General features: G+C 45.7%; 1 protein-coding gene across 6 annotated transcripts in view; it reads left to right on the top strand.

Annotated features, from left to right (window-relative positions):
• The window catches only part of si:ch211-225b11.4 (tRNA (32-2'-O)-methyltransferase regulator THADA), a 286,781-nt gene that overhangs the window by 63,719 nt on the left and 207,264 nt on the right, over window positions 1–15,798 (top strand). For all 6 annotated transcript variants that reach the window (XM_068055469.1, XM_068055472.1, XM_068055471.1 and 3 more), the window contains 3 exons: window positions 7,397–7,545; window positions 8,718–8,805; window positions 9,886–10,022. In XM_068055469.1, the coding sequence (XP_067911570.1) occupies window positions 7,397–7,545; window positions 8,718–8,805; window positions 9,886–10,022 (374 nt within the window). The remainder of the gene's footprint in view (window positions 1–7,396; window positions 7,546–8,717; window positions 8,806–9,885; window positions 10,023–15,798) is intronic.

Here is a 15,798-nt window from a genome sequence, read left to right as displayed (position 1 = left end):
CCTTTGATCCCTTTTGCCCCAAGAGCTATATCTAACTCCTTCTTGAAAACATACAATGTTTTGGCCTCAACTGCTTTCTGTGGTAGCGAATTCCACAGACTCACCACTCTCTGGGTGAAGAAATTTCTCCTCATCTCAGTCCTGAAAGATTTACCCTGTATCCTGAGACTATGACCACTGGTTCTGGACTCCCTCACCATCGGGAACGTCCTTCCTGCATCTACCCTGTCAAGTCCTGTTAGAATTTTATAGGTTTCTATGAGGGTCCCCCCTCACTCTTCTGAACTCCAGCGAATATAATCCTAACCGACTCAATCTCTCCTAATACTTCAGTCCCGCCATCCCAGGAATCAGTCTGGTAAACCTTTGCTGCACTCCCTCTATGGCAAGAACATCCTTCCTCAGATGAGACCAAAATTGCACACAATATTCCAGGTGTGGCCTCACCAAGACTCTGTGTAATTGCAGCAAGACATCCCTGCTCCTGTACTCGAATCCTCTTGCTATGATTAGTAAGTTTGCAGATGACACCAAAATTGGTGGTATAGTGGACAGTGAAGAAGGTTGTCTAAGGTTACAACAGGATATAGATAAACTGGGAAAGTGGGCAAGGGATTGGCAAATGGAATTTAACGCAGACAAGTGCGACGTGATTCATTTTGGGAAGTTAAACCAGGGCAGGACATATACAGTGAATGGCAGGGCCCTGGGGAGTGTTGTCGAGCATAGAGACCTTGGGGTGCAAGTACATAGTTCCCTGAAAGTGGAAACACAGGTAGACAGGGTGGTGAAGAAGGTGTATGGCATGCTTTCCTTCATCGGCCGAGGCATTAAGTACAAGAGTTGGGACGTCATGTTACAATTGTACATGACGTTGGTTAGGCCGCATTTGGAGTACTGTGTGCAGTTCCGGTCGCCGCACTACAGGAAAGATGTGATTAAGCTGGAGAGTGTGCAGAAAAGATTCACAAGGATGTTGCCTGGTTTGGAGGGCTTGAGTTATAAAGAGAGATTGGATAGGCTGGGTCTGTTTTCCCTGGAGCGAAGGAGGCTGGGAGGGGACATGATAGAGGTATATAAAATTATGAGAGGCATAGATAGGGTAGATAGCCAGAGTCTATTTCCCGTGGTCGGGGTGACTAAAACTAGAGGGCATAGATTTAAGGTGATGATGGGTCTTAGTTTAGTTTAGTTTAGAGATACAGCACTGAAACAGGCCCTTCAGCCCACCGAGTCTGTGCCGACCATCAACCACCCATTTATACTAATCCTACACTAATTCCATATTCCTATCACATCCCCACCTGTCCCTATATTTCCCTACCACCTACCTATACTAGGGGCAATTTATAATGGCCAATTTACCTATCAACCTGCAAGTCCTTTGGTCATGTGGGAGGAAACCGGAGCACCCGGAGGAAACCCACGCAGACACAGGGAGAACTTGCAAACTCCACACAGGCAGTACTCAGAATTGAACCCGGGTCGCTGGAGCTGTGAGGCTGCGGTGCTACCCACTGCGCCACTGTGCTGCCCCTAGGTATAAAGGGGATCAAAGGGGTAAATTTTTCACATAAAGAATAGTGGGTATCTGGAATGAGCTGCCAGAGGAGGTGGTGGAGGCAGGAACAGTAGCAACATTTAAGAGGCATCTGGACAGGTACTTGAATGAGCAAGGCATAGAGGGATATGGAATTAATGCAGGCAGGTGAAATTAGTATAGGTAGGCATTATGGTCGGCATGGACACGGTGGGCCGAAGGGCCTGTTTCTGTTCTGTACGACTATATGACTCTATGAAGGCCAACATACCATTTGCCCTTTTTACCGCCTGTTGCACCTGCATGCTTACCTTCAGCGATTGGTGTACGAGAACACCCAGGTCTTGTTGCATATTCCCCTCTCTCAGTTTATAGCCGTTCAGATAATCTGCCTTCCTGTTTTTGCTACCAAAGTGGATAACCTCACATTTATCCACATTATACTGCATCTGCCATGCATTTGCCCACTCAACCACCAAATCACCCTGAAGCCTCTGCATCCTCCTCACAACTCACCCTCCCACCCAATTTTGTGTTATCTGCAAAATTGGAGATTTTACATTTAGTTCCCTAATCTAAATCATTAATATATGTTGTGAATAGCTGGGGTCCTAGCACCGATCCCTGAGGTACCCCACTAGTCACAGCCTGCCATTTGGAAAAAGACCCACTTATCCCTGACTCTTTGTTTCCTGTCTGCCAACCAATTTTCTATCCATTGCAATACACTACCCCCAATCCCATGCACTTTAATTTTACAAGCTAATCTTTTATGTGGGACTTTGTCGAAAGTCTTCTGAATGTCCAAATAAACCACATCCACTGGCTCCCCCTAATCAACTCTGCTAGTTACATCCTCGAAGAATTCCAGTAGATTTGTCGAGCCTGATTTCCCTTTCGTAAATCTATGCTGACTCTGTCCGATTTACCATTGTTCTCCCAGTGCTCTGCTATAAAATCTTTGATAATGGACTCTAGAATTTTCCCCACTACCAACGTCAGGCTGACTGGTCTATAATTCCCTGTTTTCTCTCTACCTTCCTTTTTAAATAATGGGGTTACATTAGCACCCCTCCAATCTGTAGGAACTGTTCCAGAGTCTATAGAATCTTGGAAGATGACCACCAATGCATCCACTATTTCTAGGGCCACTTCCTTAAGTACTGTGGGATGTAGATTATCAGGCCCTGGGGATTTATCGGCCTTCAATCCCATCAATTTTCCCAACACCATTTCGCTACTCCTGCTAATTTCCTTCAGTTCCTCTCTCTCACTAAACCCTGTGTTCCCCAACATTTCTGGTATGTTATTTGTGTCCTCCTTTGTGAAGACAGAACCAAAGTATGCATTTAGTTGGTCAGCCATTTCTTTGTTCCCCATAATAAATTCCCCTGTTTTTGACTGTAAGAGAACTACATTTGTCTTCACTAACCTTTTTCTCTTCACATACCTATAGAAACTGTTACAGTCAGTTTTTATGTTCCCCGCAAGCTTACTCATGTACTCTATTTTCCCCTTCTTAATCAATCCCTTGGCCCTGCTTTGCTGAATTTTAAACTGCTCCCAATCATCAGGTCTGTTGTTTTTTCTGGGGAATTTGTATGCCTCTTCCTTGGATCTGATGCTATCTCTAATTTCCCTTGAAAGCCATGGTTTGGCTGCCTTTCCCGTTTCACTTTTGCGCCAGATAGGAATAACCAATTGTTGCAGTTCATCCATGTGCTCTTTGAATTGCTTATCCACCGTCATCCCTTTAAGTAATGTTTCCCAATCCATCATAGCCAACTCGTGCCTCATACCTTCATAGTTTCCTTTATTAAGATTCAGGATCCTAGTCTCAGAATCAACTTTTTCACTCTCCATCTTGATGAAGAATTCTATCATATTATGGTCGCTCATCCCCAAGGGGTCTTGCACAACTAGACTGTCAATTATTCCTCTCTCATTATACAATACTCAATCTAGGATGGCCTGTTCTCTAGTTGGTTCCTCAACGTATTGGTCCAGAAAACCATCCCGCATACACTCCAAGAATTCCTCCTCTACGGTATTGTGACGAATTTGATTTGCCCAATCTATATGCAGATTAAGATCACCCATAAATACAGATGTTCCTTTATCGCATGTATCTCTAATTTCCTGTTTAATGCCATTCCCAACATCACCACTACAGTCCCCACTACAATCCCCACTAACGTTTTTTTCCCCTCCGTGTTTCTCAGCTCTACCATACAGATTCCACATCGTCAGAGTCAATATCTTTCCTCACTATTGTGTTAATTTCCTCTTTAACCAGCAATGCAACTCCACCGCCTTTTACTTTTTGTCTGTCCTTCCTAAATACTGAATACCCCTGGATGTTTATTTCCCATCCCTGGTCACCCTGCAGCCATGTATCCGTAATCACGACTATATCATACCCATTTACATCTATTTGCGCGATTAATTCATCCACTTTATTGCGAATGCACAAAGCCTTAAGGCTTGTCTTTTTAACATTACCTGTCCCCTTCCCACTATTTTTCACTGTGACCCTGTTTGATTCTGGCCCTTGATTTCTCTGCCTATCACTTTTCTTATTCCCCTTACTGTCTTTTGTTCTTGTCTTTGATCCCCCCTCCTCTGACTCCGTGCAAAGTTTTCCATCCCCCTACCATTTTAGTTTAAACCCTCCCCAACCACTCTAGCAAATATTCCCCCTAGGACATCAGTCCTGGTCCTGCCCAGGTGTAATCCATCCATTTTGTACTGGTCCCACCTCTCCCAGAACCGGTCCCAATGTCCAAGTATCTAAAACTCTCCTCCTTCCACCATCTCTTCAGCCATGTATTCATCCGCTATATCCTACTATTTCTACTCTGACTAGCACGTGGCACTGGCAGTAATCCTGAGATCACTACCCTTGAGGTCCTACTTTTCAACTTACTTCCTAACTCCGTATATTCTGCCTTTAGGACCTCATCCTTTTTTCACTTATGTCGTTTGTACCAATGTGTACCATGACCACTGGCTGTTCACCTTCCCCCTTCAGAATGTCCTGTAACTGCTCTGAGACATCCTTGACCCTAGCACCAGGGAGGCAACATACCATCCTGGAGTCTCTTTTGCAGCCACAGAATCGCCTATCTATTCCCATTATAAGTGAATCCCCTATAACTATTGCATTCTCACACTTTTTTTACTTCTCCCCTGTGCAGCAGAGCCAACCATGGTGCAACGAATTGGGCTGTTGTTGCTTTCCCCTGAGAGGCCATTCCCCCCAACAGTATCCAAACCAGTTCCGAAGAAGGGTCACTGACCCGAAACGTTAACTCTGCTTCTCTTTCCACAGATGCTGCCAGACCTGCTGAGTGAATCCAGCATTTCTTGTTTTTGTTTCAGATTTCCAGCATCCGCAGTATTTTGCTTTTATCCAAAGCAGTATATCTGTTTTGCAGGGGAATAGCCACAGGAGATTCCTGAACTGCCTGCCTAGTCCTCTTGCTCTGCCTGGTGGTCACCCATTCCCTTCCTGCCTGTGGAGTCTGAGCCTGCGGTGTGACCACCTCTCTATATGTGCTATCCACGATACTCTCCGCCTCACGGATGCTCCACACTGTCCCCAGTCATCGCTCCAGCTCTGAAACCCGGGCTTCCAGGAGCTACAGTTGGAGACACTTCCTGCATATACGCAGGTCCTGGGCACTGGAATTGTTCCCGGCTTCCCACATAGAGCATGAGGAACACACCATGGCTTTGAGCTCTCCTGCCATGACTTAACCATTTGAATTAAACCTTTTGGAAGATGCTTAATATCAAGTAACATCAATTACTGTAGGTCCCTTCTTCCCTAGTCCTCGTTAGTACAGAACTCCCTAAAAAACACTACTTACTGTATATGAAAATGAACTGTAGACCTTTCTTACCTTAGTTACTAAGCCAGCTATTTAGAGCTATTCCCTAACAGCAGTTACTCACTAGCCAATGACCTTGCAGCTTTCCTGTGATGTCACTGTTGACTTTTTTTTCCAAACTCCGGCGCACCTGGACTGCTCTCCCGGAAGGTCAGAGACTGGACCTTGATCCTCGGGTTCGATTTATAGGCTCCGCTCTCGACATTCTCCCCACAGGTCCACTCCGCTGCTCTCCGCTCCGCTCACACTTCAGTGTTGGGACCTGGAACAGATGGGTCGTGAGTTCACTGTGGACTTGGAGGTCCCATTCTCACGGACTGAGCTCAGGGGATGACTGCTGTGTTGACATTCTACACATTTTTTAAAAATTTGAAAGTGATCTCAATCTCCATCAGAGGGGTAGATCTTTTCCAGAGACCAGACATACGAACATAGGAAATAGGAGCAGGAGTAGGCCATTCGGCCCCTCGAGCCTACTCTGCCATTCAACTAGATCATAGCTAATCTACCTCAACAGTATTCTCGTGCATTATCCCCATATCCCTTGATATCTTTAACATCTAGAAATCTATTGATTTCTGTCTTGAATATACTCAGTGACCGAGCTACCACAGCCTTCTGGGTAGAGAATTCCAAAGATGGCCACCCCCTGAGTGAAGGAATTCCTCCTCATCTCAGTCCTAAATGACTTACTGCTTATTTTGAGACTGTGTTTCCTGGTTCTGGACACCCAGCCCCAGCCAGGGGAAACATCCTTCCTGCATCGACCTTGTCAAGCCCTGTAAGAATTTTGTATGCTTCAATTAGATCACTTTTCATTCTTCTAACCTCTGGAGAATACAGGTCCAATCTCCTCAATCTGTCTTCATCGGACAATCCCGCCATCCCAGGGGTCAGTCTGGTGAACCTCCTTTGCACTCTCTCTATAACAAGTATATCCTTCCTTGGGTAAGGAGACCAAAACTGTACACAGTATGCTAGGTATGATCTCACCAAGGCTCTGTACAATTGCGGCAAGACTTCTTTACTCCTGTACTCAAAATCACTTGCAATAAAGGCTAACATACCATTTGCCTTCCTCATTGCTTGCTGCAACTGCATGTTAGCTTGCAGTAACTTATGAACAAGAACACCCAGGTCCCTTTGGACATCAACACTTCCCAATCTCTCTCCATTTAAGAAGTATTCTGCATTTCTGTTTTTCCTACCAAAGTAGATAACTTCACATTTTTCCACATTATATTCCATCTGCCATGTTCTTGCCCACTGAATCTGTCTAAATCCCCTTGAAGCCTCTTTGCATCCTCCTCGCAATTCACATTTCCACCTCGTTCTGTGACATCATAAACTTGGAAATATATTTGTCCCCACATCCAAATCATTGATATAGATTGTGAATAGCTATGGCCCCAGCACTTGCAGTACCCCACTAGTAACAGCCTGCCAACCTGAGAATGTCCCATTCATTCCTACTCTGTTTATTGTCCATTAACCAATTCTCAATCCATGCTAGTGTATTCTCCCAATCCCATGTGCTCCAATTTTGCTTACTATCCTCCCATGTGGGACCTTATAGAAAGCCTTCTGAAAATCTAAATATACCACATCCACTGGTTCCCCCTTATCCATTCTGCTAGTTATATCCTCAAAATCTCTAACAGGTTTGTTAAACATGATATCCCCTTCATAAATCTATGTTGACTCTACCCAATCCTTCTAAGTGTCCAGTTATCACATCCTTTTGTGATTGGATTGAAAAAATCCAAGTTTTTGATTGGATTCTTTTGAATATCGACGGGGTGTGGGGCAGTATCGACGGGGTGTGGGGCGGTATCGACGGGGTGTGGGGCGTATCTGCGCACTGTGGGGAGAATCTGCGCGGTATGGGGAGTATCAAAGGGGTTGTGGTAATACCTAGCTGCCTGTCCTCGCCTGTAATCTGGTTTGTTTGATTGTGTCCCAGAGGTTGAAGACTTCATCCTTGGAGTGCTGAAGGTCACCCTGCCAGCGATGAGGACCGATGGTCTGGGGAACTTGCTGATTAGTTGGGGCCTGGTGACCTGCAGTATGAATGAGACGTTGGTGTGTCAACTGCCAAGCTTCCAAAGTGGGGTACAGTAGAGCGACTTCTACAGCCCGACATTAGCTCATTTCTGTCATGGTTATTATAGAGTAGGTGTAACTGTTTGTCTTCTCATAATTTACTTCTCAAATCAATGGAGTTGACCACACTGAATGCCAGATGTCACATTTATTAAATATACAGGTATTAAATAGTGGTATAACAGACTTTGCAAGTTAAGTCAGAAGTCTCAAAGGCATTGCAGCTTTCTGCTTGGGTTATCTTTCCTATCCAAACTCTCTGTTCCAATTCGCACGTTAAATTTATTTTGCGTGGCCACTGTCAGTTTAAGCAGGATAACTTCAGAGCAGTCTGCATGGTACCTTCTTGGTTGTTGTATGTGCGCACACACCCACATCTTAGAGGAAACGTATTCCATACCAATCTCCTTCAAAAAGGTTGATTTTATCTCTGCAGTTTGCAGTGGAATAGATTTATTGTCTGTACTGACCATTGCTTTAAGGTCAATCTTAGTTAAACAATATAGTGGTCATTGCATCTCAATTGGCTGGGCTTGCTTACTTACTAAAGGTTACTGTTCCTACAATGTAAAGTGAAATTAATAACAATATAAGATTAGCAGACCCCAGGACAGTCTGATTAACCCTTTTCCGAGGATGCATTAGGGCAGTGCCTGCTGTGGCAATGGGCCCAGCAAGCCAGAGAGCCTTGGGTATGATAACAGGCCTGTGATGAATTAGTTGAGCTGCAGCACACCAACAAGCCTTCGTGTTCCTGGGCTATGGGGTTGAAAATTCAGACAAAATTCCTGCTCCTGAGCTTTCCAGCCTTTTTGACTAAGATGTGAAGACTAAGTTGCTTCCAATTCACTTTTCGGAAAAATTCTCAAATCGAATACAGAATAAAGGTCACTCTACATTGTCCCATCAAACACACTCCGGGGCAGTACAGCATGGGTCAGATACAGAGTAAAGCTCCCATTACACTCTCCCATCAAATATCTCCCCGTTGTCTCCCCCCCGTGGCAGAGTTTTGTTTTCCCCTCCCCCCCCCCCCCCCCCCGGTTGCAGCATTTTGTCTCCTCTCTCTCCCCCCCCACCCCCCACCCCCGTGGCAGAGTTTTGTCCCCCCCCCCGTGGCAGTGCTGTCTCCCGGTGTCGCTCTGTGAATCACTCTTTGACTGCTATTTATTTTTTTCCAGGCCTGTGTCTTGCTGGATCTGCTTTTTCCTATTATATTGACACACAGTTGGGAGAAAACAAGCCAGATTCAATCCCGTGCTCTTCAAGGTAAGCTGTTCTGAACCTCTGTCCAGCACACTTAGTCATAATCATAACTGCACAGGAGGAGGCAATTCGACTCACCAAGTCCATGCCAGCTCTCTATCGAGCAATCCGCTCAGTCCCATTCTGCCGCTCTATGCCTGTAACCTTGCAAGTTTATTTCTAACATTTCCTCCTTAAAGATCACCCATTGTTCAGTTACAGTTTTTCCTGTCAGTGTTTGGTTCTGTTTTTCCCTGGTTAGGTCCCCTTTCAGCCCATTGAAGTTATTCCTCTTCCAGTTTAGAAGTTTTACTTCAGATTCTTCCTTGCTCTTCTCCATGATTAATCTACACCTTATGATACAATGATCACTCTTATCCAAGTGTTTCCCAACAGACACTTTGTCCACTTGGCCCCCCTTATTCCCCAGCACCAGATCCAGTAATGCCTCCTTTCTAGTTGGACTGAGAACACACTAGTCAAGGAAGTCCTTCTGAACACATTTCAGAAATCCATTCCCCTCCTTTCCCTTTACTCTAAAAAAAATTATCCCAGTCGATATTTGGGTTCCCCAATATCACCACTCTATAGTTCTTAAACATCTCTGTGATTTCCCTGCAGATTTGCTCCTCTATCTTCTCACTATTTGGAGGCCTATAGAATACCCGCAGTAGTGTGATCATACCCTTTTTGCTCCTCAACTCTAACCAAATAGATTCTGTCCTTGCCCCTTCAAGGCAATCCTCCTATCCAGCACTGCAATGTCTTCCCTAGTCAGTACTGTCACTCCACCTCCCTTTTTTATTCTGCCCTATCTTTTCAGATCCTTGAACCTTAAGTGCCTATTCCTCACCATTTTTAAGCCGTGTTTCCACTACATCATGTTCCCACAAGGCTATTTGTGCGTGTAACTCACCAACCTTATTTACTGCACTTTTTGCATTCAGGTTATGTGGGGGTGTTACAGCATCAGGGTGTGACAGTGCTACACAGGGTTGTGATGGTGACAGGGTGGGGAGGTGACCGTGACGGGTTATGACAGTGAACGTGACCGGGGGTGATGGTAATGGATTGGGGACATGACATTGTCCTGTTTGATTTCAGTGCTGTCTCGGTGGCTTAAGTCTACAATGGTCAATATTGCAGCGATCTGGAGACTGCGTGGTGGGAGGCTGCTGGATCAACATTCGACTTTCAATTCCCAGCTAATGGAACTGATGTGGAACAGGATTGAGAGCCCCGTGAGCAAACCCTGGGCTTTGTTTGTGTGACCGAGTGGGATGGGAAGTGTGATGGGAGTGGACGGGGAGTAGGATGTCATGGGACAACAACAACATGTTGTAATTATATAGCACCTTTAATATAATGAAACGTCCCTAGGCACATCACAGGAGCATTTTGAAATAAAATTTGACACCAAGGCAGATAAGATATTCGAGCAGATGACCAAAAGCTTGATCAAAGAGTTAAGTTTTGAGGAATGACCCAAGGAGGATAGTGACATAGGGAGGTGGGGTGAGGTTTCGGGAGGGAATTCCAGATCTCAGGCCTAGCCAGCTGAAGGCGCAGCCACCAATGATGGAGTGATTAAAATTGAGGATGCTGAAAAGGCCAGAATTAGATAAGTGCAGATATCTCGGAGGGTTGTGGGGCTGGAGGAGATACAGAGACAGGGAAGGGGCAAGGCCATGGAAGGATTTGAAAACAAAGATGAGAATTCTAAAACTGAGGTATTGCTTAAGCAGCACCCAATGTAGGTCAGTAATTTTTTTTTTGTTCATTCGTTTATGGGATGTGGGCGTCATTGGCTACACCAGCATTTATTGTCCATCCCTAATTGCCCTTGAGAATGTAGTGAGGAGCTGGTAATACCATTGAATGTCATGAGGAGGTGGTTCGAATGTTGATGAATGTTTAAGGTTACAGGAATTAGATGGAGGAGACTTTATTCACCCGATTTGAAGTCAGGTCCCAGGGCTGAGTACAAGAGAAGTCAGTGCAGATCAGTCCGACACTTCGACTGTGGTGATGGGATTCCTCCACTTTATATGAGGGCGCCACCAGCTCTGTGAGAATATGGGTGCCCCTCCCACACCCCTCCCCATGCCATCCCTTACTTCTCCTGCCTCACTCCCCAGCCCTGTTCCATCCCAAACACCATCCTACTCCCAGATTAATCCTGCTACCCATCCTACAGGCAGACCCATTCCATTGTTTTTTGTCCCCCGCCATAAATCCTTTCCCAAGCCCCCAACTCCATCCCTTTCCCTAACAACTGTCTGAGGCCTGAGCAGACTGTTCTCGACCTCAATTGTTTGACCTCTAATTTCACCCGACTCCGACCCTGCCTCAGTTCATCTTTTACTGAAATCCTCATCCATGCCTTTGTTACCTCTAGATTTGACTATTGTAACCCACTCCTGGCTGCTCTTGCACATTTTACCCTCCATAAACTTGAGGTCATTAAAACCCTTCTGCCAGTGACCTAACAAGTCCCATTCACCCATCACCCCTGTGCTCACTGCAGCAGGTGTTGAGGGAACCAACAAGAGGGAACAACCTACTTCACCACGTCCTCACCAGTCTACCTGTTGCAGATGCAGATATCCATGACAGCATTAGTAGGAGTTAGCACTACACAGACCTTGTGGAGACGAAGTCCTGTCTTCACATTGAGGGTACCCTCCATCGTTTTGTGCGGCACCATCACCGTGCTAAATGGGAAAGATTTCAAACAGATCTAGCAACTCAAAACTGGGCACGCATGAGGTGCTGTGTACCATCAGCAGCAGCAGAATTATATTCCAACGCAATCTGTAACCTCATGGCCCGGCATATCCCCCACTCTACCATTACCATCAAGCTGGGGGACCCACCCTGGTTCAATGAAGAGTGCAGGAGGGCATGCCAGGAGCAGCACCAGGCATACCTCAAAATGAGGCGTCAGCCTGGTGAAGCTACAACACAGGACTACTTACGTGCCAAACTAGCATCTACCTGGTAATGTGGAAAATTGCCCAGCTATGTCCTGTACACAAAATGCAGGACAAATCCAACCTGGCCAATTACACCCTATCCGTCTACTCTCGATATCAGTAAAGAGATGGAAGGTGTTGTTGACAGTGCTATGAAGTAGCAATAACCTGCTCACTGAAGCTCAGTTTGGGTTCCACCAGGGCTACTCAGTTCCTGACCTCATTACAGCCTTAGAACCATAGAAACGTAGAAAATAGGAGCAGGAATCGGCCATTCGGCCGTTCGGGCCTGCTCCGCCATTCAAAAAAGATCATGGCTGATCATCTAAGCTTCAGTACCCTGTTCCCGCTTTCTCCCCATATCCCTTGATCCCTTTGGCGTTAAATATATCTATCTCCTTCTCGAAAATATTTAACGACTTGACCTCCACTGCCTTCTGAGGTAGAGAATTCCACAGGTTCACCACCCTCTGAGTGAAGAAATTTCTCCTCATCTCGGTTCTAAATGGCATACCCCGTATCCAGAGACTGTGACACCTGCCATTGGGAACAGCCTCCCTGCATCTAGCCTGTCTTGGTCCAAACATGGATAAAAGAGCTGAACTCCAGAGGTGAGCTAAGAATGACTACAGTTATCAAGGCAGACGTTTGACTGAGTATGGCATCAAGAAGTCCAAGCAAAACTGGAGTCAGTAGGAATCGGGGAAACCTCTTCACTGGTTGGAATCATACCAAGCACAAAGGAAGATGGTTGTGGTTGTTGGAGGTCAATCATCTCAGTCCGAGAATATCAGGAGTTCCTCAGGGTAGTGTCCTAGGCCCAACCATCTTCAGCTGCTTTATCAATGACCTTCCCTCCATCTTAAGGTCAGAAGTGAGGATATTTGCTGATGATTGCACAATGTTCAGCACCATTCACAACTCCTCAGATACTGAAGCAGCCCATGTCCATATGCAGCAAGACCTGGACAACATCCAGGCTTGGGCTGATAAGTGGCAAGTTACATTTATGCCCCAAAAGTGCCAGGCAATGAACATCTCAAACAAGAGAGAATCTAACCATCTCCCCTTGACATTCACTGGCATTACCATTGCTGAATTCCCCACTATCAACATCCTGGGAGTTAGAGAGGGAGGTAGAGAGAAAGCAGGGAATTAAAGACCAGTCAGCCTGACGTCAGTAGTGGGGAAAATTCTAGAGTCCATTATCAAAGATTTTACAGCTGAGCACTTGGAGAACTGTAGTGGAATTAGACAGAATCAGCATGGATTTACGAAAGGGAAATCATGCTCGACAAATCTACGAGAATTCTTCGAGGATGTAACTAGTAGAGTTGATGAGGGGGAGCCAGTGGATGTGGTTTATTTGGACTTTCAGAAGGCTTTTGACAAAGTCCCACGTAAGAGATTAGCTTGTAAAATTAAAGCGCATGGGATTGGGGGTAGTATATTGCGATAGATAGAAAATTGGTTGGCAGACAGGAAACAAAGAGTCGGGATAAATGGGTCTTTTTCCGAATGGCAGGCAGTGACTAGTGGGGTACCGCAGGGATCGGTGCTAGGACCCCAGCTATTCACAATATACATTAATGATTTAGATGAGGGAACTAAATGTAATGTCTCCAAATTTGCAGATAACACAAAACTGAGTGGGAGGGTGAGTTGTGAGGAGGATGCAGAGAGGCTTCAGGGTGATTTGGACAAGTTGAGTGAGTGGGCAAATGCATGGCAGATGCAGTATAATGTGGATAAATGTGAGGTTATCCACCTTGGTAGCAAAAACAGGAAGGCAGATTATTATCTGAATGTCTATAAACTGAGAGAGGGAAATATGGAACGAGACCTGGGTGTTCTTGTACACCAGTTGCTGAAGGTAAGCATGCAGGTCAAACAAGTGGTAAAAAAGGAAAATGGTATGTTGGCCTTCATAGCGAGAGGACTGGAGTACAGAAGCAGGGATGTCTTGCTGCAATTATACCGGGCCTTGGTGAGGCTACACCTGAAATATTGTGTGCGGTTTTGGTCTCCTTATCTGAGGAAGGATGTTCTTGCTATAGAAGGAGTGCAGTGAAGGTTTACCAGACTGATTCCTGGGATGACGGGACGAACGTATGAGGAGAGATTGAGTCGGTTAGAATTATATTCGCTGGAGTTCAGAAGAGTGAGAGGGGATCTCAAACCTATAAAATTCTAACAGGACTTGATAGGGTAGATGCAGGAAGGATGTTCCCCATGGTGGGGCAGTCCAGAAGAAGGGGTCATAGTCTAAGGATACGGGGTTAACCTTTCAGGACTGAGATGAGGAGAAATTTCTTCACCCAGAGAGTGGTGAGCCTGTGGAATTCGCTACCACAGAAAGCAGTTGAGGCCAAAACATTGTATGTTTTCAAGAAGGAGTTAGATATAGCTCTTGGGTCTAAAGGGATCAAAGGGTTATGGAGTGAAAGCGGGAGCAGGTTACTGAGTTGGATGATCAGCCTTGATCATAATGAATGGCGGAGCTGACTCGAAGGGCTGACTGGCCTACTCCTGCCCCTATTTCCTATGTTTCTAAGTTACCATTGACTGGAACTTTACTGGACCACCATATAAATACCGTCGCTACAAGAGCAGGGAATGGGAATTCTGTAGTGAGTAACTCACCTCCTGACTCCCCGATGCCTGTCTGCCATCTACAAGGCACAAGTCAGGAATGTGATGGAATACTCTCCAGTTGCCTGGATATGTGCAGCTCCAGCAACACTCAGGAACTTGGCACCAGTCAGGACAAAGCAGCCCGCTTGATTGGCACTGCATCCATCACCTTCAACATTCACTCCCTTCACCATCGACGCACATTGGCAGCAGTGTGTACCATCTACTAGATGCACTGCAGCAACTAGTCAAGGCTCCTTAGACACCACCTTCCAAACCCATGACCTCTTACACCTGGCGTAGTGTCAGCTGTGGCTTAGTTGGCAGCACTCACAGCTCTAAGTCAGAATGTCATGGTTTTGAGGTCCGTACCATGCCTTGAGCACTTAAATCAAGGCTAACACTAGTGCAGTAATGAAGGAGTGCTGCACTGTCGAAGGTGCTGTCTTTCAAATGAGACATTAAACCAATGCACTGTCTGCCTTCTTGGGTGGATGTAATAGATCCCATGGCAGTATTTTGAAGAAGAACAGGGGAGTTCTCCCCAGTGTCCTGGCCAATATTTATCTCTCAATCATCATGACAAGAACAGATTATCAGGTCATAATCACATTGCTGTTTGGGAGCTTGCTGTTTTCAAATTGGCTGCCCAGTTTCCTACATTACAATTCTTTAGAAGCACTTCATTGGATTGTAAAGCGCTTTGGGTCATCCTGAGGTCATGAAAGGCACTATATAAAGGCAGGCCTTTCTATTTGGAAGGACAAGGGCAGCAGACCCTTGGGAACTCCAGCACCTGCAAGTTCCCCTCCAAGTCACACACCATCCTGACTTGGAACTATATCGCCGTTCCTTCACTGGTGGTGGGTCAAAATCCTGGAACTCCCTTCCTAACAGTACTGGATGTACCTGCATCAGTGATTGAAGAAGGCAGTTCACCATCACCACCTCGAGCAATTAGGGAGGGGCAATAAATAATGTTTTTGTGATGTCAGTCTCAACGGGGTTTGCTGAATGCTTGGGCTCAGCGGTGATCACTTCTTTAACATTTTACTTGCAGCCTTGGTAGTTTTCACAGCAGATTCCTTCTTATTAACTGCCTTGATCACACCTACAGCCACAGTTTGTCTCATGTCACGGACAGCAAAACGTCCAAGAGTTGGGTATTCTGAGAAGCTCTCCAACCAAGCCCATGTGTGTGGAATCATATCTACAATGGCCGCATTTCCAGACTTCACAAATTTGGGGCAATCTTCCAACTTCTTGCCAAAACGACGATCAATCTTCTCCTTCAACTCACTAAACTTGCAGGCAATATATGACAATCAAGTACAGGGGCATAGCCAGCACATATTTGTCCAGGGTGGTTTAGGATAATAACCTGAACAACCTTGCCTGCAATGCTGAC

The sequence above is a fragment of the Heterodontus francisci genome, chromosome 23, assembly GCF_036365525.1.
Source record: "Heterodontus francisci isolate sHetFra1 chromosome 23, sHetFra1.hap1, whole genome shotgun sequence".
Lineage (NCBI taxonomy): Eukaryota > Metazoa > Chordata > Chondrichthyes > Heterodontiformes > Heterodontidae > Heterodontus > Heterodontus francisci.
This window is presented reverse-complemented; position numbering and strand designations above follow the sequence as displayed.